This window comes from Mustela nigripes, chromosome 5 (genome assembly GCF_022355385.1).
Source record: "Mustela nigripes isolate SB6536 chromosome 5, MUSNIG.SB6536, whole genome shotgun sequence".
Classification (NCBI taxonomy): domain Eukaryota; kingdom Metazoa; phylum Chordata; class Mammalia; order Carnivora; family Mustelidae; genus Mustela; species Mustela nigripes.
In genome coordinates, this window is record NC_081561.1 from 7684430 (window position 1) to 7711897 (window position 27468).

The 27468-nt window shown below is 42.0% G+C and overlaps 2 protein-coding genes and 1 pseudogene across 4 annotated transcripts in view; 2 read left to right on the forward strand and 1 right to left on the reverse strand.

Moving 5' to 3' along the window:
• Positions 1 to 9875, forward strand: part of DSP (desmoplakin) — a 46094-nt gene extending 36219 nt beyond the window's left edge. For 2 of the 3 annotated variants that reach the window (XM_059399401.1, XM_059399402.1), the window contains exons 21-24: positions 608 to 715; positions 1228 to 1326; positions 2624 to 4918; positions 5935 to 9875. In XM_059399401.1, coding sequence (XP_059255384.1) covers positions 608 to 715; positions 1228 to 1326; positions 2624 to 4918; positions 5935 to 9183 — 5751 coding nt within the window. In that variant the 3' untranslated portion in view covers positions 9184 to 9875. The remainder of the gene's footprint in view (positions 1 to 607; positions 716 to 1227; positions 1327 to 2623; positions 4919 to 5934) is intronic. The other variant, XM_059399403.1, reaches the window with a different exon arrangement.
• A 3584-nt stretch (positions 9876 to 13459) lies between these two features.
• Positions 13460 to 14212, reverse strand: LOC132018523 (large ribosomal subunit protein P1-like; annotated as a pseudogene).
• Positions 14144 to 27468, forward strand: part of SNRNP48 (small nuclear ribonucleoprotein U11/U12 subunit 48) — an 18540-nt gene continuing 5215 nt past the window's right edge. Inside the window, exons 1-6 of the mRNA XM_059401619.1 lie at positions 14144 to 14363; positions 17653 to 17766; positions 18013 to 18073; positions 18902 to 18976; positions 24087 to 24275; positions 24711 to 24832. Coding sequence (XP_059257602.1) covers positions 14211 to 14363; positions 17653 to 17766; positions 18013 to 18073; positions 18902 to 18976; positions 24087 to 24275; positions 24711 to 24832 — 714 coding nt within the window. The 5' untranslated portion in view covers positions 14144 to 14210. The remainder of the gene's footprint in view (positions 14364 to 17652; positions 17767 to 18012; positions 18074 to 18901; positions 18977 to 24086; positions 24276 to 24710; positions 24833 to 27468) is intronic.

Consider the following 27468-nt stretch of genomic DNA (forward strand, 5'->3'; position numbering starts at 1 on the left):
CACCTCTTTTTTTTAAATTTTAAAGATTTCTTTTCTTTTCTTTTTTTTTTTTTAGAGAGCATACACACATATGCACATGCTTGAGCAGGAGCAGGGGGAAGGGCAAAGGGAGAGGGAGAGAGAGAATCCCAAGCAGACTCCAGGCTAAGCACAGAGCTTGATGTGGCGCTCGATCTCATGACCCTGAGATCATGACCCGAACCAAAATCAATACTCAGATACTTAACCAACTGAGCCACCCCAGCGCCCCAAAAACTATAAACTTCTTGAGGATAGCAATTAGGCTTTCATGTAGTCTTTCCTGAACAGACCATAAAAATTTGTTAACCTTTACCTTGAATTCACTGCACATGGGCAACATCTGTGGGGGTGGGTTGGTCTTCATTCTTTACACTGGTAGTATGTGTAAGAATCTTCGTTTAGGATATAAACATATACCATTTGGTTTAATAATGTAATATTAGCTACTTGGACACTGTCCGTACATGATAGCCTCTGGGGTTGGTCATTAGAAATACAGCTTGTGATTAAAAACCATGCAGCTGTAGCTGTCAGTGACTTGTTTGGGTCCATTAGGTATGTTTATCTTAAATTTTTTATTTGGCAGGATTATGAACTCCAGCTGGCATCATACACCTCAGGCTTGGAAACTCTCCTGAACATACCTATCAAGAGAACCATGGTCCAGTCTCCCTCTGGGGTGATTCTGCAAGAGGTAGATATGTCATTACCTGTTTCCTAGTTGTCTCCCCTACATCTTTTTTCCCTGCCCCCTTCCTATCTTCCCTGAAGACCCCGAATTCAACGTTTGTTCCAGGGGATCCACTCAAAACAGGTTTAAAAGCAGTTTATGCTCCCTTAGTGTAGGTCATCAATATGTGATGCATTTTAGGAAATGGTCCGTGGAAGTCTGAATCTAGAGTTTATATGCTAGAATCTTTGCAGGACCTGGGCTAAAATTCTAGGCTTAATGAGGGAGGCTCTTAACAAGTGGAAAATGTCTAGCAGATTTTTAAAAGACAGCTTCTTCCCAAAGACATTGGAGAGCATCACTGGTCAGATGGCTTCAGAGAACCACCCTAGGGTTGTGAGGTTGGAATACAATATTATCAGCCCTTGGTTGTACCTCTAGATTTTAGAATTAGCACACATGAACAAGGGGAGTTCTCTCTTTAAATGATCATTTCAATTTTCAATTAAAATTCCTTTCACTCCTTTTTTTGCAAGGCTGCAGATATCCACGCTCGGTACATAGAACTACTTACAAGGTCTGGAGACTACTATAGATTCTTAAGTGAGATGCTGAAGAGTTTGGAAGATCTGAAGGTAATTTACTTACCTGACTTCCTTGGAGGATCAGAAAAGAAAACGAAATAGAACCTATTATTATTGCCTCATTATAATCTGGATTTGGACACACTCACTGTAAACACTCACTGGTACATAGTTTGTTCATAAGTCAGGTGTGAGTTCTGTGATCTGGGATGCGGCTGTGAATGGAGTTAGGTAATATTTATAAAATTCTAGCTACTTTACCTTATACAAAAAGCCAGTAATTTCCTTTATTGTTTGGTTAAGGGATTTGCTTTATTTACTTTGTTCGTGTGTGTGTTCAGTTAAGGAAGAGAATGTCCTGGATTAGCTGGATTTGGAATTTTTATGTTGAGTAATTGTTTCATTTACTTCTCATTTCTTTTTTGACTTTTTAAATTATTATTATTTTTTAAAATAATTTTTTATTTTTATTTTTTTTTAATAAACATATAATGTATTTTTATCCCCAGGGGTACAGGTCTGTGAATCGCCAGGTTTACACACTTCACAGCACTCACCATAGCACACACCCTCCCCAATGTCCATAACCCCACCCTCCTCTCCCAACCCCCCTCCCCCCAGCAACCCTCAGTTTGTTTTGTGAGATTAAGAGTCACTTATGGTTTGTCTCCCTCCCAATCCCATCTTGTTTCATTGATTCTTCTCCTACCCCCTTAACCCCCCCATGTTGCATCTCCACTTCCTCATATCAGGGAGATCATATGATAGTTGTCTTTCTCTGATTGACTTATTTCACTAAGCATGATACTCTCTAGTTCCATCCACGTCATCACAAATGGCCAAATTTCATTTCTTTTGATGGCTGGCTGCATAGTATTCCATTGTGTATATATACCACATCTTCTTTATCCATTCATCTGTTGATGGACGTCTAGGTTCTTTCCATAGTTTGGCTTACTCCTCATTTCTAATACACACATTGAGTTTCTATGGAAACTTTCTACCTTGAAAGAGAGGAAACATAATTCGTGAAACCCCAAGCTTTTGATCTTGGAAGAGATGGTCTCACTTACAGACGAGGCAGGGGAAACTCAGGGTGTTGTATTATTTGCTAAGATCCTGCAGATGGTTGATGGAAGAATTATGATGAAAATAGAGATCTCATGAATTTTTGTGTAGTAGCTCAGTCTGTATGTGTGCTTCTCTGTGTGTGTAGTGTGTGTGTGTGCCCACGTGCAGGTGTGTAAAGAGAAAGGAGACCCCAGGATGGGCCGGGAGGGGTGACGAGCAGTTTCTTACAACGGGAGATGTTTTTCTTTCAACGTAATTTCTGCTTTTACTTCCCCAGCTGAAAAATACCAAGATCGAAGTTTTGGAAGAGGAGCTCAGGTTGGCCCGGGATGCCAACTCTGAAAACTGCAACAAGAACAAATTCCTGGATCAGAACCTGCAGAAATACCAGGCGGAATGTTCCCAGTTCAAAGCCAAGCTCGTGAGCTTGGAGGAGCTGAAGAGGCAAGCGGAGCTGGATGGAAAGTCCGCGAAGCAAAACCTGGACAAGTGCTACGGTCAAATAAAAGAACTGAATGAGAAGATCACTCGGCTGACCTACGAGATCGAAGACGAGAAGCGGAGGAGGAAGGCGGTGGAAGACAGGTTTGACCAGCAGAAGAGTGACTATGACCAGCTGCAGAAGGCCAGGCAGTGTGAGAAGGAGAGCCTGGGCTGGCAGAAGATGGAGTCTGAGAAAGCCATCAAGGAGAAGGAGTACGAGATAGAGAGGTTGAGGGTTCTTCTGCAGGAGGAGGGCGCCCGGAAGAGAGAATATGAAAATGAGCTGGCAAAGGTAAGAAACCACTATAATGAGGAGATGAGTAATTTAAGGAACAAGTATGAAACAGAGATTAACATTACGAAGACCACCATCAAGGAGATCTCCATGCAGAAGGAAGACGATTCCAAAAACCTGAGGAACCAGCTTGACCGCCTCTCGAGGGAAAACCGCGACCTGAAGGATGAGATCGTCCGGCTCAATGACAGCATCCTGCAGACCACAGAGCAGCGGCGGCGGGCGGAGGAGGACGCCCTGCAGCAGAAAGCCTGCGGCTCCGAGATGCTGCAGAAGAAGCAGCACCTGGAGCTGGAGCTGAAGCAGGTCCTCCAGCAGCGCTCCGAGGACAACGCTCGACACAAGCAGTCCCTGGAGGAGGCGGCGAAGACCATCCAGGACAAGAACAAGGAGATCGAGAGACTCAAAGCCGAGTTTCAGGAGGAGGCCAAGCGCCGCTGGGAGTATGAGAATGAACTGGCAAAGGTAAGGAACAGTTACGATGAGGAGATCATCAGCTTGAAGAACCAGTTCGAGACGGAGATCAACATCACCAAGACCACCATCCACCAGCTCACCATGCAGAAGGAGGAGGACACCAGCGGCTACCGAGCCCAGATCGACGCCCTCACCCGGGAGAACCGGAGCCTGTCCGAGGAGGTGAAGCGGCTGAAGGACACGCTGGCCCAGACCACGGAGACGCTCCGGAGGGTGGAGGAGAGCGCCCAGCAGCAGAAGGCCACCGGCACCGAGGTGTCGCAGAGGAAGCAGCAGCTGGAGATCGAGCTGCGCCAGGTCACCCAGATGCGCACGGAGGAGAGCCTGCGCTACAAGCAGTCTCTCGACGATGCCGCCAAGACGATCCAGGACAAAAACAAGGAGATAGAAAGGCTCAAACAGCTGATCGACTCAGAAACCGGCGCACGGAAGTGCCTGGAGGAGGAGAACGCGAAGCTGCAGAGGACCCAGTATGAGCTGCAGAAAGCCAACAGCAGCGCCGCCGAGACAATCGGGAAGCTGAAGCTGCAGGAGCAGGAGCTCTCGCGGCTGCGGATCGACTACGAGAGGGTGTCCCAGGAGAGGATCGTGAAGGACCAGGACATCTCACGGTTCCAGAGCTCCCTGAAGGACCTGCAGCTGCAGAAGCAGAAGGTGGAAGATGAGCTGGCCCGGCTGCGGAGGACAGCCTGCGAGGACTCGTCCAAGAGGAAGAAGCTGGAGGAGGAGCTGGAAGGCATGAGGCGGTCCCTGAAGGAGCAGGCGATCAAGATCACCAGCCTGACACAGCAGCTGGAGCAGGCGTCCATTGTGAAGAAACGCAGCGAGGACGATCTGCGGCAGCAGAGGGACGTGCTGGAGGGCCACCTGCGGGACAAGCAGCGGACGCAGGAGGAGCTGAGAAGGCTCTCCGGGGAGGTGGAGGCCCTCCGGCGGCAGCTGCTCCAGGAGCAGGACAACGTCAAGCAGGCTCACCTGAGGAACGAGCACTTCCAGAAGGCGATCGAGGACAAGAGCCGGAGCTTGAACGAGAGCAAGATCGAAATCGAGAGGCTGCAGTCTCTCACGGAGAACCTGACCAAGGAGCACCTGATGCTGGAGGAGGAGCTTCGGAACCTGCGGCTGGAGTATGACGACCTCAGGAGGAGCCGGAGCGAGGCGGACAGCGACAAAAACACCACCATCTCCGAGCTCCGGAGCCAGCTCCAGCTGAGCAACAGCCGGACCCTGGAGCTGCAGGGGCTCATTAATGATTTACAGAGAGAGAGGGAAAATTTGAGACAGGAAATTGAGAAATTCCAAAAGCAGGCTTTAGAGGTACTCACAAATATTTGATCACAGCTTCACTGTCTTTTAAATCGTTTGCTCTTCTTCCAGCTGGTCTCGGCCATGCTCCTGCTCCCGGGATTGGATACTCCTGAACTCTCTGCTTTTCCTGCCGCTTGCCGCGCTGCTCCCTGTCGTAACCCAGGCCACTGCTCTGCCCTAGTGTAATTTCAGTGCCGTGTGCCCTTCTCTGCTCCCCTTGCTTTGATGCCCCTCTGAGTGGAACCGCTGTCTGGCCCTGCCTTTCGAACATTAGCGGGGGTGTAACAGCCAGAGTTTGTCTTCTGAACGGTCCACTCTATTTTCTAGAAGATAGCTCTTCACTTAATGAGCTCTAACCTGCATTTTTCATGAAGGTTTCTGATAAAAGCCATATTAAAGGGGCTTAAAAATCACCTTTTCTTTTTTGCTTACGTGCTTTTTCTGCATGCATTATCCAATTCTCTTTTGATCATTATTCAAATCTATTTTGATCACCACCCTAATATGTTTCTTTTTGTTTGCCTTTTCTTTTTTTAACCCCTAATTTACAAATACCTTCTTTAAGTTCTAATATGATTGGCTTCTGTAGACAATATTTGTGTGGGGCTGGGTGTGGGGTGTGCATACGTCCGTAGATTTATTTTGCTTTATTAAATATGTTAGTGTAGATGTAACAGGTGGGATGTAGGTGTTAGCAGGTGCGATGACCCGGGAAACAAAACCCCCTATATTTTTTCAAACCGTAATTCCTGTTAAGAACAAGAGAGGTCTACAGCTTCTCCTAGTTCCTTCTAAAACAATAGTAAGTATGAAGCCATTTATCAAAGTGGCACCCTATATTTACGGAATTTATTTTTTTGTGAATTTATAATATAAAATAGCAGTATATCCAGGGAACACAGAGGAAGGGAAAATAAGTAAACAAGTTTTTTTTTTTTTAAATGTAGGAAATAGATTGAATTATGATCACCATATGATACAATCACAACATTATTTCTTCCCATTTCTCTCTTTTTAAATTGCAGGCATCGAACAGGATTCAGGAATCCAAGAACCAGTGCACTCAGGTGGTGCAGGAAAGGGAGAGCCTTCTGGTGAAGATCAAAGTTCTGGAGCAGGACAAGAGCCGGCTGCAGAGGCTGGAGGATGAGCTCAACCGCCTGAAAACAGCGCTGGAGGCAGAAAGCAGGCTGAAGCAGCGCCTGGAGTGCGAGAAGCAGCAGATCCAGAATGACCTCAACCAGTGGAAAACCCAGTACTCCCGCAAGGAAGAGACCATTAGGAAGATCGAGTCGGAGAGAGAAAAGAGCGAGAGGGAGAAGAACAGCTTCCGGAGCGAGATCGAGAGACTGCAGGCCGAGATCAAGAGGATCGAGGAGCGGTACAGGCGCAAGCTGGAGGACTCCACCAGGGAGACGCAGTCGCAGCTGGAAACAGAGCGCTCCCGCCTTCAGAGGGAGATCGACAGGCTCAAGCAGCGTCCCTACGGCTCCCACCGGGAGACCCAGACTGAGTACGAGTGGACCGTCGACTCCTCCAAGCTGGTGTTCGATGGACTGAGGAAGAAAGTGACGGCCATGCAGCTCTACGAGTGCCAACTGATTGACAAAACAACCTTGGACAAACTGTTGAAGGGGAAGAAGTCCGTGGAGGAGGTTGCCTCTGAAATCCAACCTTTCCTTCGGGGTGCGGGAGCCATCGCCGGAGCATCTGCTTCCCCGAAGGAGAAGTATTCCTTGGTGGAGGCCAAGAGGAAGAAGTTAATCACCCCAGAATCCACAGTCATGCTCCTGGAGGCCCAGGCAGCTACAGGCGGTATAATCGACCCCCACAGGAATGAGAAGCTGACTGTGGACAACGCCATCGCTCGGGACCTCATCGACTTCGATGACCGCCAGCAGATATACACAGCAGAGAAAGCCATCACTGGTTTTGACGACCCGTTCTCCGGCAAGACGGTCTCTGTTTCGGAAGCCATCAAGAAAAACCTGATCGACAGAGAAACCGGAATGCGCCTGCTGGAAGCCCAGATTGCTTCGGGGGGTGTGGTGGACCCCGTGAATAGTGTCTTTTTGCCAAAAGATGTAGCGTTGGCCCGTGGGCTGATTGACAGAGATTTGTATCGGTCCCTGAATGATCCCCGAGATAGTCAGAAAAACTTTGTGGATCCAGTCACCAAAAAGAAAGTCAGTTACATGCAGCTGAGGGAACGCTGCAGAATCGAACCACACACGGGGCTGCTCTTGCTGTCGGTGCAGAAGAGAAGTATGTCCTTCCAAGGAATCAGACAACAGGTGACCGTCTCTGAGCTGGTGGATTCCGGTATACTGAGACCATCCACTGTAAACGAACTGGAATCAGGTCAGATTTCCTATGATGAGGTTGGTGAGAGAATTAAAGACTTCCTTCAGGGTTCAAGTTGCATAGCAGGCATATACAATGAGACCACGAAGCAGAAGCTTGGCATTTATGAGGCCATGAAGATTGGCTTGGTCCGACCTGGTACTGCCCTGGAGTTGCTGGAAGCCCAAGCAGCCACTGGCTTTATAGTGGATCCTGTCAGCAACTTGCGGTTACCGGTGGAGGAAGCCTACAAAAGAGGCCTGGTGGGAATTGAGTTCAAAGAGAAGCTCCTGTCTGCAGAACGAGCCGTCACTGGGTACAATGATCCCGAAACGGGAAACATCATCTCTTTGTTCCAAGCCATGAACAAGGAACTCATTGAAAAGGGCCACGGCATCCGTTTATTGGAAGCACAGATTGCGACGGGCGGCATCATCGACCCGAAGGAGAGCCATCGTTTGCCAGTTGACATGGCCTACAAGAGGGGCTACTTTAATGAGGAGCTCAGTGAGATTCTGTCAGATCCAAGTGACGATACGAAAGGGTTTTTTGACCCCAACACCGAAGAGAATCTTACGTATCTGCAGCTGAAAGAACGGTGTATCAAGGATGAGGAGACAGGGCTCTGTCTCCTGCCTCTGAAGGAGAAGAAGAAGGAGGTGCAGACGTCACAGAAGAACACTCTGAGGAAGCGTAGAGTGGTCATTGTTGACCCAGAGACCAACAAGGAGATGTCCGTTCAGGAGGCCTACAAGAAGGGCCTGATAGATTATGAAACCTTCAGAGAACTGTGTGAGCAGGAGTGTGAGTGGGAAGAAATAACCATCACTGGATCCGACGGCTCCACCAGGGTGGTCCTGGTCGACAGGAAGACAGGCAGTCAGTATGATATCCAAGACGCCATTGACAAGGGCCTCATTGACAGGAAGTTCTTCGATCAGTACCGATCCGGCAGCCTCAGCCTCACTCAGTTTGCTGATATGATCTCCTTGAAAAACGGTGTCGGCAACAGCAGTGGGATAGGGGGTGGTGTCAGCGATGAGGTTTTCAGCAACTCCCGACATGAGTCAGTGAGTAAGATTTCCACCGTTTCCAGTGTCAGGAACATAACCATCCGGAGCAGCTCTCTGTCTGACCCGCTGGAAGAATCGAGCCCCATTGCAGCCATCTTTGACACAGAAAACTTGGAGAAGATCTCCATCACGGAAGGAATCGAGCGGGGTATCGTCGACAGCATCACGGGTCAGAGGCTTCTGGAGGCGCAGGCCTGCACGGGCGGCATCATCCACCCAACCAGCGGTCAGAAGCTATCACTTCAGGACGCAGTCTCCCAGGGCCTGATCGACCAAGATATGGCCACCAGGCTGAAGCCCGCTCAGAAAGCCTTCATCGGCTTTGAAGGTGTGAAGGGAAAGAAGAAGATGTCAGCCGCAGAGGCAGTCAAAGAAAAATGGCTCCCCTACGAGGCAGGTCAGCGCTTTCTGGAGTTCCAGTACCTCACTGGGGGCCTTGTTGACCCGGAAGTGCATGGGAGGATAAGCACGGAAGAAGCCATCAGGAAGGGGTTCATCGACGGCAGAGCCGCTCAGAGGCTGCAGGACACCAGCAGCTACGCCAAAATCCTGACCTGCCCCAAAACCAAATTAAAAATATCCTATAAGGATGCCATGAATCGCTCCATGGTGGAAGATATCACTGGCCTTCGCCTTCTGGAGGCTGCCTCTGTTTCATCTAAGGGCTTGCCTAGCCCCTATAACATGTCTTCTGCCCCAGGCTCCCGCTCTGGATCCCGCTCCGGCTCTCGCTCTGGATCCCGCTCCGGCTCTCGCTCTGGTTCCCGCAGTGGGTCCCGGAGAGGAAGCTTTGATGCGACCGGGAATTCCTCCTACTCTTACTCCTACTCCTTCAGCAGTAGCTCTATTGGGCACTAGTAGTCAGTTACTTGCTATTTTCTTGGGTTCGTTTACGTGAATGTTCACTTTATTAAATACTTTACTAGAAGAAGACCTAGTGCTTGCAGTATAGTGATAGAACTTTCTGTGATTCTGAGATATAACCCTGGTTGAAATCAAGTAGTAAAGGCTGTTCTGGCTTTTTATCTTCTTAGCTCACCCGAAGTACGTAATATGCTGAGTGTAGTACGTATGACGTGGTAATCAGTTGTAAGGATAGCACAGATTGAATCTAGAGTTTGTTCTTTCCGTGTTTAGATTTTTGATCGATGCTTGTACTCTTTTAGCCTATAGTATGTATTTCTGTTCTTGGAGATGAAATTACGCTGATAATGGTTATTTTAGTCCTCATTCTGTTTCATCTAAATGCTTCCATTTTTCTGTATTAGAAGAAAATCACCCCTCCCATTCTCCCTAGAATACTCCACCGCAAACCCAAACATTTTGGAATAAGTCTCCTTTAGTTTTAGATTGTGGATTGTGTAACCTATATGCTCTTAAATGCACCCGTTTGGTTTGGCATTAATTTGACTATACGTGCATGATAGCAGCAATCTTTGCTTCTCTTTGGCCAAAGTTTTCTGTTTATTTTGCTCGTCATTTACTATGTACTTTAAAAAGGTGTCTTTATGAAGTTTGCTATTCTGGCAATAAACTTTTAGACTTTTGAAGTTTTTGAGTTTTGATTTCATATGTCTGTACACCCAAGGTATTTATCAGCATCTTTCTATTAATTATGTTAAATTATTTCTAAAACCCTCTGTTTACTAAATACCTATTAGGAAACACCATTAGGGCACCTGGGTGGCTAGGTTGGTTAAACAGCTGCCTTCAGGTCAGGTCATGATCCTAGGGTCCTGGGATCGAGTCCCATATCTGGCTCCCTGCTCAGTGGGGAGCCTCTCCCTCTGTCTGCCGCTTTGCCTACTTATGCTCTCTCTCTCTCTCTCTCTGGCAAATAAATAAATAAATAAATATTTTAAAAGAAAGATTTAAAAAAAAGACCAATGAAAAAAACTATTTTAGTTCTGAATTCTTGCGGGAAGCTGGTCTTTTGTAGTTTATTCAACATCTCTCAAGTGCCTGTTGTGTGCCAAGCAGTGTACAGAGGTCAAGTCACAGATCAATGCCCCGTTCTTGTTTATTCTGGACAATAAGTTCTAAGGAGCATGGGCAAAAGTCACCATAATCCCATTAAAAAAAAATGAAGTGGCTCAGATTCCATTCGGGTATTTTCCAAATACATGGGGTTTCATTTTGTCCCCTAAGAGGAAAGAATTGTCATCGAATCTATAAAAACAAGTCCTGAAGAGTTCTTGACTCTCTGTTGAAGGACAGTGAGATATAAACCTTTTCTCTGTATCAAAGAGAAACTTTTGAAATTCAGACATTTGTCGTTAAATCAACACGACCTTTCTGAATACTTACTACGTCTAGGATTAGGCTAGGTACTATGAGGATTCAACAGAATTTACCAGCCACCTGACTTCAAGACATTTGCAGTCTGGGTGGGGACAGGAGACACATATAAAGCAATCAGAGGGACAACTTTCCTATATCAGCAGTATGTATTAATATACTCAAACATTTTTGTATTGTGTTATGTTAGTCACCATATAGTATGTCATTAGTTTCTGATGCAGTGTTCCAAGATTCATTGTTTACGTATAACACCCAGTGCTCCATGCAACACGTGCCCTCCTTAATACCCACCACCAGGCTCACCAACCTCCCATCCCCCTCCCTTCCAAAACCCTCAGTTTGTTTCTCAGAATCTACAGTCTCTCATGGTTCATCTCCTCCTCCGATTTTCCCCCCAATTCACTTTTCCCTTCCTTCTCCTAATATTCTCCATGTTATTCCTTGTGCTCCACAAGTAAGTGAAACCATATGGTAATTTCCTTTCTCTACTTGACTCAAACATTTTATAGTATAGGTGAGAAAATAGGAAAACAAATGAGTTGCTAATTGTGAAGAACAAAAAAGATCATATGTAAGATAGTACTTAAAATCTTGGGGGCTTTGGGGACTTTGGGTGAAAAACAGCATTCATTTCCTCCTTGTCTTACTTACCTCCTGTTCTTCTCCTTGCTCCCCTCCCAAGCTGGAGGACTTGTAATTAACTTCATTCAGTAAGTATTAAGCTCTGTGTGCTACACATTGTGCCAGAAGCTATGAATCCCATGGTAGAAACACATGGTGCAAAAATAGCCCTCGTAATATAAAAGGGAGAGGGAGATTTGTGGTAAATGCTGTGTTGAGCAAAATGAAGGAAGATCTTCAGGCTAGAGCTAGGAAGCTGTATCAGTCAGCTTGGGCTGCCACAACAAGATGCCACAGACTATGTGACTTAAATTCATTTTCTCATAGTTTCAGAAGCTAGAAGGTTGGTTGCTGGTGAAAGCTCTCTTTCTGGGTGGTAGGCAGTAAGAGGCAGGGAAGGAGCTCCTGTATGTCTTCCTTGTCTTAGAAGGGCTTTAGTTTTATCACATTAGAGCCCCATCTTTATTACCTCATTCAACTTTAATTACCTCTATATAGTCCCTATGTCCAAATACAGTCACACTGGAGGTTAGGGCTCCAGTGTATGTACTGGGATGGGGGTGGGGATAGCACACAATTCAGCCTCTAATAGGGGCCTAATCTAGAATGGGTCAGAAGTTCTCCCTGGAAAAATGGTGATTAAACAGATTAATAAGGGGCACCTGGGTGGCTCAATTGGCTAAACATTTGCCTTCAGCTCAGGTCATGGTCCCAGGGTCTTGGGATCGAGCCCCACTTCGGTTTCCCTGCTCGGTGGGGAGCCTGCTTCTCCCTCTGCACTCCCCCTGCTTGTACTCTCTTTCTCTCTGTCAAATAAATAAAATCTTTAAAAAGTAAAAAAAAAAAAAAAAAAAAAAATTAAACATCAGTGTAAAGCAGTTCTTCAGGTTGAAAGAATATACCCCCAGGCTTTTGCCCAAGTTGTCATTAAGCTCTGAGGTGAGATAGGCTGTGTCCTGAAGAGAGGACATCCTTGACCTTGGCTAATTATTTTTAATGATTTATTTGACAGCACAGCAGGGGGAGCAGGAGAGGGAGAAGGAGGCTTCTTACTGAGCAGGGAACCCCACATACATATTCATCTGTGCAGGCACACTGTAGTGAAGCAAATCAAAATTAGTCAAGGTCAAAAGGAGTCTGGGTGGCTCAGTTGGTTAAGCATCTGCCTTTGGCTTGGGTCATTATCCCAGGGTCCTGAGATGGAACCGTGCATCGGGCTCCCTGCTGGGTGTGGAGCCTGTTTCTTCCTCTCCCTCTGCCTGCTGCTCTTCCTGCTTGTGCTTTCTCCCTCTTTCTGTCAAATAAATACACAAAAAATTTTTAAAAAATCAAATCTTTTGATTCGATAATGAACAAGAAAGTGAATGTATGGTAGGGATGCCAGTTAACAAATATAGAAGCCATGACAGTATCAGAGAATCATCAATTATGACCCCTAACGTAACGACAGGTTCACTGAAGGATTGTGAGTTTGTTGGGGACAGGACATTCATATGGCCTCAGAGTATCATCCCTCAGAGGGAAATGGCCTACGGTGGAGTGATGTAACCATCTACCTTTACCTAATGATCAAATTTAGCATTACTAATAGGAACATTTATGATATGTGTTCTGTAGAGGTATAATAAGGTCACACACATCTTGCAAAAATGCTTGAACAAAACATAGTCCTAAGGGGGAAAATGTAAGTTCAGAAAGAGAAACATTCTACAAGACAACTGGCTGTAGCTCCTCACAAAATTCAGTGACTTAATTTGAAAAGGAGGGTGGGCAGATGTTCTAGCTTAAAAGAGACAACAGCCCATTACAGCTCATGGGTTGAAAAAACTCATAAAGAAATGGATATAAAAGGAACTCAGGGGACAACTGGGGAAATTTGAATATAAACTGAACATTGGATGATATGAAACTATTAGTTCTCTCAGATTTGACCATGTATGGCAGTTATGTAGGACAATGTCCTTATTCTTATGAGATGCATGCAGACGTATTTGGGAGTTGAAGCAGCTGCAACTGACTTTCAAATTCTTGAAAAATAGTATGTGGGGCTGTGGTTTGTGGAGAGAGAAAGAGAGAGTACGCAAACGTGGGCAAATGTTAACAATTAATGAGCTGGATAATGGCCATGCAAATACTCTTTAAACTTTTCTGTAGATACAAACCATTTTTTTTTTTTTTTTTTAAAGCTCAGCTTTTTATTGAACCTGTTTAAAGACGTTTAGTCAAAAAGACCAAAGCCCATGTCATCATGAGACTCATTGGGTTCTTCTTTCTTTGCTTCCCGTTTTTTCTCAGCAGCGGCAGACACTGGTGGACAGGGCAGGACCTTGGCTGGTGCAGCGTGAGCCGCTGGGGCAGGTCCACCAGCCTCTACATTGAGATGAGGCTCCCAATGCGACCACCGGCCAGGGCCTTTCCAAAGAAGCCTGGCCAGAAAGGTTCAGCATTTAATAAGAGCATTGATCTTATCCTCCGAGACCGCCACCTCATCCTCGTGCAGCATGAGGGCCAAAGAGATGCAGGCAAGCTCCGAGGTGGAGGCCACGGTGCGCGGAAAGCGGCCGGCGGGAGCTGCTCCAAGCGGGTGCTTGTCGCTGTCTGAAATGAAGACCTAATCTCAATTGAAGCGAGTGACCTAGCTTCAACGGAAGGACCGAGCATCTTAGCAGCAGCTGAGGCAAGGGCGATGTAAACCATTTCTTAAAAGTTCTGGGGGCGGGAGGGAATGCAGTTCAGGGAAGCCCGGGCTCGAACGTACCGGGGAGCAGTTGCACCAGCTGCAACTCCTGGAAGACACGGAAGACCCCTGGGAACACCGCTCTAAATGACAGCTCCGCCCTTCCCGGGCCTCTCTCTATAGGCGGTTCCAATCACGTGGCAGCCTGGTCCCGCCCACAGTTCCCAGAGGCCCGCGCGCGGCGCCGGCAGTTCGACTGCTTCCTTCTGGCGGGTCGGGTGAGGCCATGGAGGGCGAGCCGCCCCCAGTGGAGGAGCGGCGGCGGCTACAGCAGGAGCTTAGCGAGTTCGTGGAGAGCTGCTGCCGGAGGCTGGAGGAGGTGACGGCGTCCCTGGGCTGGAGCCTGGATCGGCTGGACCCCGGGGAGGAGGCGGCACAGGTGAGGCGGGCTTGAGCCCCGGGTCCTTTTGGGGGCTCTCAGCCTGCGGTGTCCTCTGCGGGGGAAGGAATCCGCGTGGGAGCCCCCTCCGGTCGGCAGAGCCGTGGTGGGCGCCCGGGACCGGGCCTGGAGCGCCCTGACGCCTGCGGGCCTCGGGTGGGGCGCGTGGGCGCCTTCGGAGCGCTCTGCGCGGGTCGCCGGTGCGGCGCTCCTGCGGAACTTCGGTTCAAGGAGAGGGTGGAAATGCGGTGGGTGAGGAGGGGTGGCAGGTCTAGGGTTTATCTAGAAAATACGGGAATCGGCCCTCGGAGCGCCGCTAGCGCAGGTGTTGCCCGTTTGCTTTGTCATGTGTCACATGGATGCCGCAGTTGCACCAGATTTGGGGTCCGGAGAGCTTAGGAGTTCACTTCCCCCTTTTCTGCCTTAAAATTCTGCACTTCTGATGGGACAGCATCGATGCTAGGATTATTAGAGGGTATCACTAAGAGATGGTGACGAGCAACTCTTTTGAACATTAGAATTGCCTTAAAAAATGTAGGTAGGTGTATAAAAGTGAACAATCCTGATTGTTTGTTTGTTTCTGTTTTGGGGTGGGAGGAGAAGAAGCCCTTCAGTTTGGGGTCATTCATGATCTCCAGTGCTCTTTCTGGGTTCATCACGCTGTAATAATTTCTCCCAGCTTTCAATTACATGACTGATTCGTAAAGACACCTAAGGCGTGTTTGACCTATACACAGGCAATTCACATTTATTGTATTAAAGGCGTCGTGGAAATTTTTAAAATTTGTTTAGAGTGATGTTTGAAGCTGTGAATTCCGTTGCGTGGGGCCTTCCATGCTCTTACTTAACACTTTACTCAGCATCCTACTAGCCTGAAATTTCTTGGATGAACACTTAAATAGCACTTTGCTTATGCCGTTTACTGTACCTTAGTTACTTCGTTTAATAGTTATAATTACCCTGTGAGTACTGTTAGCCACATTTTACAGATGAGAAAACAAACCCAGAGAAGTGGTAATTTGTCCAAGGACACACTGCTAGTAAATAGCAATTGGGATTTTGAACCCAGGCATTCTGGCTCCTGAGATCTCTGTTTAGTTGCTATGCTGCCTCTCTAAAACGTCTTTATAAAATTCCAAAATTATGACAGATAACTCTGAGTGTACATCTAAATGCTACAGAACTAACGTCTGATATTCAAGAGAGTGACTAGTTTAAAAATCCTGTTAGGTGACATCCATCGTTCCTGGGATAGTCTGCAGACTTAATGAAGCCTCACTTTTCTGCTGGAGGTTTTTTTTTTTTTAAGTTTATTTATTTATTTTGACAGACAGAGATCACAAGTAGGTGGAGAAGCAGGCAGAAAGAGAGGAGGAAGCCGGCTCCCCACTGAGCAGAGAGTCCCATGCGGGGCTAAATCCCAGGACCCTGGGATCATGACCTGAGCTGCAGGCAGAGGCTTTAACCCAACCCACTCAGCTACACAGGCACCCCTCTGCTAGAGGGTTTTAATACTGAAGTTTAGCGAAGAGCAGTCGCAGGTTCTATCATAGAGCTTACTGTGTGGTCATAGTGAGGGGAAATCTAGAGAAATCAGCCTACATTACAATGTGATAAAGTCTATGAAGGTGGGATAGCTGTTTATTATAGGCTGCGGTAGGACATTACAGGTTTCCTGGATAAAGTGAATTCTAAGCTGATTGAAGTGTGCAGAATAGCTAGGGAAGCACAGAAAAAGTGTCAGTGGTAGGGAAGTCCAGAGAAAAGGGTGTGACCAGATCAGGAAACCCAAGGTGGTTAAGGATAGCTAAGCATAGACTGTAGAGAAGAATGATGGTGGGAAGGATCCAGATCTTAAAGGTCCTGTGTCAGCTGTATTAAAGAATCTGGGTTTTTGTTGTTGTTGTTTAAATGAGGGCAGTGGAGAAGCATGGAAGTGTCTTAAGCCAGACAATACCATATTTGCCTTTTAATAAACTCGTAATTGCTTACATTGGAACACTTGCTATGTACCAGGCCCTGTTTGATTGCTCTATATGTATAAACCCATGTATAATTTATTTAATCTTCACAATAGCTCTGTGAGAAAAGTTTTTCCCATTTTATAAATGAGGAAACTGAGGCAAAGAAAGGTAAAATACCTTGACCAAGTTCATACAGACCTGGGATTCAGAGTAGCCACAGTGCGGAGAATGAGAAGGACAACAGGTCTGGAAGCAGAGCAGTTAGGCAATGGCTGTTGTAATCCAGAATGATGTTGATGTCCTGAAGTGGGGAAGTAACAGTGAGGATGGATTTTGTGGAGGGATTTCAGAGTTACTTAGGGGTGAAAAGGGCTGGGTATTGGTTAGATGTCAATGACGAGGAAGAGGAGATGGCTTTCTGCATGAGGAAACTGGGAGACATAAGAGGAATGGGTTTGGGGTTTGGAGACCAGGACTATGATGAATTTATTTCTGTTATATTGAGTTGTTAGTGTTTTTAGTATAAGATACTTAAAAGAGAAGCAAGGTCTAAAAATCTAGATTTCGGGAGCCATTACTCTATAGTGAAAATTAAAGCCATGAGATTTTCCAGTAAGTGTATATCAAATGGCAAAACGTCACTGGTTTGACTTACATGAAACACCAACATTTAAAGGGGTACAGGTAGAACAAGGAAGACATCTTTAGAGAAGACCAAGTAGAAGAACTAGAGAGGTAGAACATGAAGACTGTATCTGGGTGACAGAAATGGGCAATTGGATTGTGACCTTCAAAGAGTTCAAATATTTTAAAGAGTCTGACATGTGCTTTGACACATCTTCTTTAGTAAGAAGATTGTTAGTGACCTACTGACTGGTAGTTTGTAAGCAAATCTTTTAAACTTGGGCTTTGGAGAGGTGGAGAGGGGGCTACAAAGGAGAGAGAGGTTGAGGGAAATTTTTTGTTTTTTGTTTTTTAAATATGCACATACATCACACTGGGGTTGGGAAAGAAGCCTCCAGAAGAGGAGATAAATGGATAGCACTACTTGATCAAGTAGTAAACATTTAATGATTTAATCATTTGAATATTGTATTCCGATGGGGTGCCTGGGTGGCTCAGTTGGTTAAGTGTCCGACTCTAGGTTTCGCTTCAGGTCAGGATCTCATGGGTCGTGGGATCCAGCCCCACCTGGGTTCAGTGCTCAGCAGGGAGTTCACTTGAGATTCTCTCCCCCTGACCCACACACGTGCTGTCTTTCTCTCTCTCTCTCTTTCTCTCCAATAAATAAGTCTTAAATGTTTTTTTGTTTCTCTTTTTTATAGGATGAAGTTGTGATATGTCCCTATGATTCCAATCATCACATGCCTAAATCATCTTTAGCAAAGCACATGGTGTCTTGTAGATTAAGGAAACTGGGCTATACCAAAGAAGAGGAGGTACCATAAATTTATTATGTATATGTCATGTAATTCATGCATGAATAAATTCAGAAGATTTTGTGGGTATAGTGTGAAGTGTTCTGACATAAATACTAGTCACTTGTGGGGTAGAATGGTATTTGCCTAACTGCTAATTTTTGTAAGAAATACTGAAATGATAGTAATCTCTTGTTTGTTCATGTCAAATCTTAAAATAGGCAGTTATTGGTTACAAATACTAACTTCTTTGTTTTTACTGTTTAGGATCAAATGTATAATTCTGATTTTTTCTATGAGAATGTGAAGATACCTTCAATTACTTTGAGTAAGTATTAATTTAATAGATTATATTAAAGATAGTATAGGCATTGATATTTCATTTTTGAATTATCAGAAGAATGGACTCTTTATAAGTATGCTTGTGATTAAGAAGGACACTTCATACTTTAAGAGAATGTAAGATTAATTAATGTGTAGTGAAACTAGTTTGCTTAATCTGGAATTTAGAGACCAGGCTTATATTAATAGGCAGTGAAAACCCTTCAAAGCTTTGTGCAGTAAGACAGGTACCTTCCTTCTTGGATATAACAAAAATCTGGCCACACAACACAGTTTGCAAACGGAGGCTGGAAATGTGTTCCAAGTGTTCACAGCATATGCGGTGGTTAAAATTCCAGACTCTAGAATCGAATGCCCTGCTTCAGCTCCTGGTTTTATCACTAGTAGATTTGTGACTTTCAGCAAGTAATTACAGCTTTTTGTTGCCTGAATTTCTCCATGAAATGGGATGATGATAATGCACCTTTGCGCTGATTAAATGTTGTAGTATACGTAAAATGCTTAGAATACTTCCTGACACTTAGCAGGATTAAAAAAATGGTAGCTGTTACTGGTTGCTAAAATTTGCAGCAGCTACTACAGTATGCCGATGGTAATGTTTTCTAGACTGCCTGAAATCTAGTTGCTTATTGGTTTCTAGCTAGGTCTGAAAAATTTCTGCATTCAGATTACCTAGGCAGCAGTGTAGGTTTTTTCACTTTTCAGATTCTGGAGATTTGTCAGTGTGCCCAAAGAGCTTGGATTGGAAACAAGTTAATAATATGATTGTGGACACTGATGATTCATACTGTGTTTATGGGTGCTTTTTTGACAGATAAGGACTCACAATTCCAGATAATTAAACAAGCTAGAACTGCAGTTGGAAAAGATGGTGATGGTTATAATCAAAGTAAGTGGCATCATAGTTTGAGCTAATTAATGATTTAAACTATTTTTGTCCCATAAGCAAATAAAAATCTTGTGGAAACAGTTGCATGGGGAAAGTTACATTTTATATTTAATATTATATCAGTGTATTTAGTGTCAGCTTCATTTGGTAGATATTTTCTGCTCAAAACAGCAAAGTATTTAGCTAGTGTCTTAGCTAGGGATTCATGCTTTGGAATCACCCGATAGGTGAGATTACCTTGTAGATAATTTTTATTATGATTACTAGGTAACTAAATTGCATTGAGAGCGTCTTACCCTGAGATTTGCTCTTTCTCTTGAGAATTAGTCCATTGTTAAATATAAGAATGTTGAAATGCAGTGTAAAAGGACAGGCTTATGTTAAAAGAGAGCCGTCTTCATAGCTGGTCCTTCAAATAAAGCCCAAACACAAAGTTTTACATAGAGTGTCAGAAAGTTTGTGGATCCCTTCATACATGGAGCTGGGTTAAGAGTTTCTGCCTGGGACTTAACTTCAACAGAGAACAGGTTAGAATTTTTAAGTATGAGCTTTTAGGAAATGAAAAGAAAAAACAAGCCACTGGAATGTTAATAGCGTTAATAGATTTATTTACTAATAGAGTTAATAGATTTAATAGATGAGTAAATAGTGTTAATAGATTTCTGAACCTGGGTATAACATGTAGCCAAAGCATGACTTTGCTTGTCTTACAAGGACTTCCGAGTTGTCCTTGAACCTTCTGAAGGTAGCTTTCTCTGGACATCTTACCTTTTTTTCCTCCTCTCATTATTCTTTCTAGCTGAATTCTATTCATTAAATTAGTCCAGAGTTAGGATTTGTTTCTCCCTTGTTGAAATTCAGTCTCTACCCATTGTTCTAAACCAGTATCTGGACTTCATCTTTTCCCAAGTTGTACTGTGGCTTCAGGAGGAGCTGTCTTACCATTAGTGTGCATTACAGTGGTTCCATACCACAGACAGAATAATCTTTGCTGTATTTCCTGTTTTAAAGGTCCCATTTTTATGTACTTTGTGCTAAATTCTGTGTTGTTGTTGTTTTCGTTGAGGGAGACATTTGGCTCTTATTTGAAAAGATTACTGAGCTGTGATCAGTCAGTCCTTTTTTGGGCTCCTATTATTGTTCTGCCCCCTCCTCCTGTTTAGTTAATGAGCCAGAAAAATGTAGAAGATTTTTGCTATTGATTTTTGGAGGGGTTAATAGTTCGAGGCCTTTTTTGACCTAACTAGTTAGGTAGATTTACTAGATGTATTTTGTAGTTGAAAGAGAACTGGGAGATCATCTAATCCAGTGTCTTTGTTGAGGAGACACACCCTTTCTGAGAGGAGTAAGAAAGTTCTTGTGTGTTCATTCTGAAGACTATCAATACTTTAGTTTTTTTAAAAGAGATTCTTTATAGTTCTTTCATGTATTCATTTCTCTTTCATAACACACTTACATAAGCTGGACAACTACTTTCCCCTCCTATTAGGTGAAGAAATAGATTAACACTCCTTTGCTAGATGATCGCAAGGCTGCGCTGGATTGAGAACCAAGTTTTGGATTTGGTACATACTCTGAACTGAGTTATTCTGTTTTCTGATAGAAATTGCATTTAAGTGAAATTTATGGACTAGGAATCACTGCTCAAATATATTCATTATTTATTATGTCTGTTATAATTAAGTAGAATACCACAAACTTTAAATCTGTACCTACTCACTGCTTGCTATTATTAGCACTGTTCTTTGTTTATTCTGGTTTGTGTAAGCCTGCTTTAAAGAAACTAGTTTCTTGGCCTGGTACAAATGACAGCTTTTTTGAGGTTTTGTCTTCTTGTCTCTGGTATGAAACTATCTTGTAGTGTTGTTTAGGGCAATGGAAATAATGAATGCTAAACTAGCCCAGGCTCTAATAATTGGCTGCTTATGTATAAGCAATTTAATTTCTAAGCACATTAATGTACAGAAAGTGATTTTTTTAGATAATGAAATGGTTGAGAATTTTATGTATTTGTGTAATTTAGAGAATATTCTCAAATTTTTTTATTAATAAGACTAAGTAATAAGGTAGATTTGGACCTTGAGTTTAGTTCTTTACAAAAGCGAAGAATTACTTTGAATAAGTAGTTCCTTCAGTAGAAAGTTAAGAGGAACTTTTGTTTGGGCACTCTCTTAAATTAAGATTTAACTTAAGAATTTTGTTATATGATATGATCCTCTTTTAAAATTTTTTTTTCATATTGTATAGAGTTCTACTGTTTCTCAATAGACCTTATTTTTGTGGCCCACTTGTGTGTTAAGAGATTTTAAAATCTAATAGCCAAGAACAGAATCTCCTAATATCTTGCTAATTTATTTACTTTGAAGGAAGAATGACTAATACGAGCAATTTTACATTTTCCCATTTAATTAATATTTTGTTTGTCACATACTAAATTATATGTTTTTTGATGAATTATATTTATGTTTCCATTTTATCACTCATACTAGGTCTCCACCAGTGTATAGAATTCTAAGTTCATTTACCTTTGTGAAAGCTTGAAACAACTACTTACTTATTTTCAGATATAATTACCTTTGTTAATTTTATAACCAGGATGCTAATTTTAATCATAAACAGTCATTTTATATTTAGTAGTTTATCTTTTTCCTTCATTATTATTTGCTGTACTTCAGTTTCATGACATATATTTGAATCATGGCCATACTTTGAAGATCATGACCATGATTTGAAGACAAAGTAGTGTATTATACTAAAAGAACCCTCAAGAGACCTAAGTAACTGATTAGGCCTAATCTGTTCCTACCACTTGTGAGAATTGGGCAAGTCATTTTACTTCTTGTGGGCCTTAATTTCTTTTTCTGTGATATTTGGAAATTGACTCTGTATGAATTCTCTGTAAAATTCTGAATTTGTAGCTTTGAACCAGTACTTTTTATGAATATTTAGTATTATATGTCACATGTTTAAGATGCTCTGTCGTGGCAAAGGTGGTAAAACAAGAATTAGAGTTATTAAAAAGCTAGATTAGAGTTTTAGTTTGGGTGACGAAAAAGTTCTGGAGATGGATAGAGGTGATGGTTGCAAAACAGTGTAATGTATTTAATGCCACTAAGCTGTACACTTAAAAATTCTTAAATGGTGCATTGTATGTAATGTGTATTTACCACAATTTTTTAAAAAGCTACTACAAAAATAGAGGATCATAGAATTTAATATGGTTACAGCACATTCAGATATACTTCTAAATCTACAGAAGCTTATATTTGAAAATTTACTTTTTATGGAAATGTAAGCTTATTTGTGTTTTCCTTTTTTTTTTTTTTTTTTGGTCAGAAATATCTATATGTTCTCAATGATTTGAATGCAGTCTGTTGTTTAACTTTTCCTGTACTTTTTCTTTTTCAGTAATTGGGGTGAGTATAAAGAGGAATTAGGAACCTGAATATACTCCTTATTTAAAGATATGCAGTATCCTTTTTGCAAATGATATCCTTTTAAAAGTATCACTCAAATTTCTAAACTTTATCTTAACCACTGTCACAATATTATAATCTTTGGAATTTTAGTTGAATTTCAAGGAATTTAAGTATCCGTCTTCACCATACAGAAATTTCAGATGAATAAAGATGACTCCAGTATATTTTAAGGAGGAAATTATATTTATTTGTCTAAAAGTAACAGGCAAAGATTTATGTGGAGCTTGTTTATAATATATCAGTATTTTCTAATCTTTGTATTTTTCTTCCAGTTTTTTATAGCCTATATTCAAAAGAATTAGGCTTATCAAAGCTAAGTCAGTTTTATAGTACAAAGTTAAATGTTTTAACACTTAACTGCATAAAAAGGCTTTTCCAAGTGTCTACCAGAATTAGAGTGAAATTGATCAACTTGAAAGGAAACCCTTCTCCACTAATTCAGAACCCTTTGACTAATACAAATGACCATGTATTGTTATCCATGGCTAGTCACAAACTCATATTCAATGTAGCACTCCTCTTAATTTGTAGACACATGTAAAATCACCTCTTTTCTTGTGTGTTGTAGTTCTTAGTTCATAGTTTGCTCTTATTTTATCTTTTGCCTCTTTACTTAGGAAGTCAATGAGGTTAGGCTTTATCAGATAAAAGTACTGGGAAGAGCTACTGATCTTACCTTGTTCTATGAACCAGAGTTATTACTTTAGGGTAACTTGGGAAACATTAGTAGCTCCTGTTCATTGTTTTCATCAGTGAATAATGAAGGCTAGAAAGAATTGTTTTAAAACAATTGCTTTATTTACAGTTACAATTTTTTTATTTCTTTGAGAAAATTTGAATCTCAAAAATTTTCTTCAATGTTTAATACATCATATCAAGGTATTGTATTTACTTTCTTTCATTAATGAACAGATTTTAGAAAGTTCTGTGACTGTTGTGGGGGGCACTCCTGTTAACTTTTTAAAATGAATTTGGTTATGCCAATATGCTTCTTCAGAAAATTAAAAGTTTGGTTTTAGTTTAATCTGTCATTCTCTGCTCTGGGGAAGTTTGGGATTTCTGCTACTTAAGTGATTGTGTTTTGGTCCTTCACTCTGAATCATTGTACAGTTGGGATATATTTTGAATATGGAACACCTAACATGATGCCTCCTATAAAAAGACATTTTTTACACATTTTTCGTACTTCCATAATTTATTTTCAGAAGGACTACAATGTGTACTACATTCCCCCCCCCCTTTTATGGGGAAAAGCATATAAACAGAAAGAAGGTTAATATCTACTTTTATAGTATTGGTAGCCTTCTAAAATTGTTACCCAGGAAGTTTTATGAGCAAATTATCTCATGGTTATTACTGCCTGCCTTCATGGGATCTGTCCTAGCATTGTTAAAGAGAATAGCAAAGAATCCACATACATCTTTACTGGGGATATAGCATTGAGGATAAAGTTACTATTTACCATTTATCACATAGATGAATATTTTGTATATTAAGGGATTACTATGAAAACAGTTGTGTTAATGTTGCATTATTACAGCGCATGTTTAAAGATAAGGAGTAGATTTTAAGTCCATAACATATTCATGCTTCATGTATTGTTTATTCTTGTGGCTTTATTTTTACTTTAGGGATTTATTCTTCGTTACCTGTTGAAGTTCCTCTGAATCACAAACGGTGTGTTTGTGATCTGACCCAAGCTGATCGTCTTGCCCTCTATGATTTCGTAGTGGAGGAGACGAAGAAAAAGCGCTCTGATTCACAGATTATTGAAAATGACAGTGATCTGTTTGTAGACTTGGCTGCCAAAGTCAATCAAGGTTTGAGATGAATACCATGTTTTATATTTCTTAATAGTCATTTCATTCTTTGTGTGTTACTAAGATTTAGTTGTCAGACCACTTTGAATAGAAATAGGATGGTTTTGCATTATTTGATATTCACATATATGTTAAAATGTTTACTCAGTGTGCGAAATTTTGCTCTCTGACTTTTATATTAAGCGTACCTTCCTTCTATAAAATTGTTACAGCTGTGCTTGTCCTTTAATCTTTGTACTTTAACGGTCTTAGCTTCAACTAATGGCTAGAGAAAAGGAATAATATAAAACAGCCTATTTCTATAATATGGAAATTTTGGGGATGTTTTTAGATGCATGGGAACATGTTGAAGTATGGGATTGTAGTCTTTCTTCCTGCTAATTCATAAGAATTTTAAAGCTTCCAAAGATGTAATTTATTTTATTCTTTTATTAGATAATAGTCGAAAAAGTCCAAAATCTTACCTTGAAATCCTGGCAGAAGTGAGAGATTATAAAAGAAGACGCCAGTCCTATAGAGCTAAGAATGTTCACATAACCAAGAAATCATATACGGAGGTAAGTTTTACATACTCTTTCAGAGCTTTGTTGAGAACAGAAATTTCCCTTAGTTATGTAAGTCTGCTCTATGGGTTTCCACAGTTCCTTAGAGGTTCTCTGAAAGAAGTATCTTCAAGACAGCCACACCTGATTTATATTTGCTCCATTCCTTTCAGATCCACTGTGCCAGGGAAAGGCTTTTCAGGGTACAAAAATCTTATGTGAAGAGGCTGTACAATCTTAAAAAAATACCAACTTTTGAGAAAGTAGCATATCACAATAAAAGCATAGATTTTGGCTTTAGACCTGTGTTAGAGTTTTGATCCTACTGTTTATCATTGCCTGTTTGACTTGAACAGCTTATTTGAACATTTTAAGTGTCAGTAAACATTTTATGTAGACTTCGTAGGATTGTTACACGAATTGATTGAGAATGCATGTGGACACAGAAATTGGTCAACAAATAGACTTTCTGTTTTCCTTACAGAAGTTTTAGCATGCTTTTGTGTACTCTGTTAAGTATTTGGGCTTAAAAAATGTCTGGCATAAATTATTTATACTTTAATCTCTTGATACAGATCTAGACTTATTTTCAGAGTTTCTTTAGTGGATAGAGCTGGTGAATTTTTTGGTACATGACTTACCTTACCCAGACTCTACAAATAACTTCCACATTGAATCTCTAAATTTTTACCACATTATTTCTTACTTCTTACTTCTTTCTATGATTTCTAAGACTGTCCATAAATCTGGCCTCATTTTACTGAATATTTTCTTTTGCTCTAGTCAAGAGTGTCTCTTAAACTATATCTGATTACACACATTTACTCTTTCCTTTGTGTCAGGATAACAAGTTGTTAGCTCACTTGAAATGCTCTTTGTTGTTGCTCTTTTAAATCTCGATAAGTTTAAGGTCCACTGTCACCATGAGGTGCTCCTTCCCTGGTTGATTGCTGTTATGCTCTCTGTACCCCATAGCTTGGTATTTAAATCTTCTGCTGTTCCTTTTACAATTAATATACATGTTCTAGGCTTATCTGTTCCAGTGGAGGCCTGAGATCATGTCATACAGCCTAAGTATTCTTACAGTCCCTCAAGTACTTGGTGGTTCATCTGTGTTTCTTCTCCAGTCTCATTACCTTGTAATCAAGTGAAAATGTTGTTACTAGTGTTCTTCACAATTGTATATTAACTTTTTGTTATGGAAATACTCAAACATAGACTAAAGTGACTGCAATAGTCTTATGAACCCTTTTGTCCCTGTCACTCAGCCTCAACAATTATCAACATATGACTTTGTCATTTTATTTATATTCTCACTTACTACCTCCCATTCTCCCCTTCCTCCACATTGATAATTTTGGAAGCAGATGTGAAATACCTTTCATCTGTAAAAACTTCAGTGTTTACAAATCTTTCAGTGATTTATCATATTTTTGGTCATGGCTTTGTCAACATTTTACCTCCTAGTTTCATTCATATCATCTAAAATTTTTGTTTGCTTTGGATTAGAACCTAAACTTTGTTAGATTTTAGAAAAAAACAATTATTGCTGCCTGTACTCAGTATGCATAACACTGCTGTTGGGTAGGTAAAGATAAATGGCACACAGCCCCCACCCAGCAGAAGCTTAGTATAGTTTAACAAGTGAAACTTCTTTCAAAATACAGATTGCATTAAGTGATAAAGTGAGATCAAAGTATGTGGGAGAAAATAGCAATTCTTCTTTTAAAATATTAGATTGGTATACCATCTTTATATGTTTTCTGAAAATAAGCTTTATAGAGAAGATAGCAGTCGAAGGAAAGGGAGAAGCAGGAATGGTAAAACATGTCTGTTCATAGGCTCTTTCCTGTGTGCTGAACCTGGAAACTATCCAGTAACATTCGGGTCTCGTGGAGCTCATGTAGAGCTACTACTAGTCTGGAGTCATGTTGCGCTACTCTGGAAGTGCTAGAGCTGGGAGTGGGAATTTAGGGGTGTGTGTGTGACTCATGTTACATGTCTTAGATTTTCACAAGAGAGTGTGGTAGAGGAGGGGAACTCGTGGGTAGGGATATTCCAGGTCAAAGGGCTAGTGTTCCTAAAAATATAAAAGAGCAGGAGTTTTCCAGAGACCCATCAGTAATCCAAGGTGCCTAGAGCTTAGGGTTTCTGAACTATGCAGTAAGAAATAAGGCTGGTTTCAATTACGTGATGTAGTAAAATCATGAAAGGCTTCAGAGGCTCTATTAAGGATTTTGGACATTGTTCCATTTTACTTTGGGAGCCATTGAAAGTTTCTTTAAAGTGGGGAGAAACTTGCCCACTATATAGTGACTATATAGTGTGTGCCTTTGAGATTGCCCATTGTCCCCTGTACCTTCTGTCTGTCTGTCTATCTGTCTGCAAGAGATCATGACCGGCGGTGGGGGTGAGGAAGGGGTAGAAGGAGAAGCCAACTCCCCAGGACCCTGGGATCATGACCTGACTGAAAGCAGATGCTTAACTGACTGAGCCACCCAGGCGTCCTCCCGCCCCTTTTTAAATTTATTTTATTTATTTTATTTTATTTTATTTTTATTAAAAGATTTTATTCATTTATTTGACAGACAGCGATCACAAGTAGGCAGAGAGGCAGGCAGAGAGAGAGAGAGAGAGAGAGAGAGAGAGAG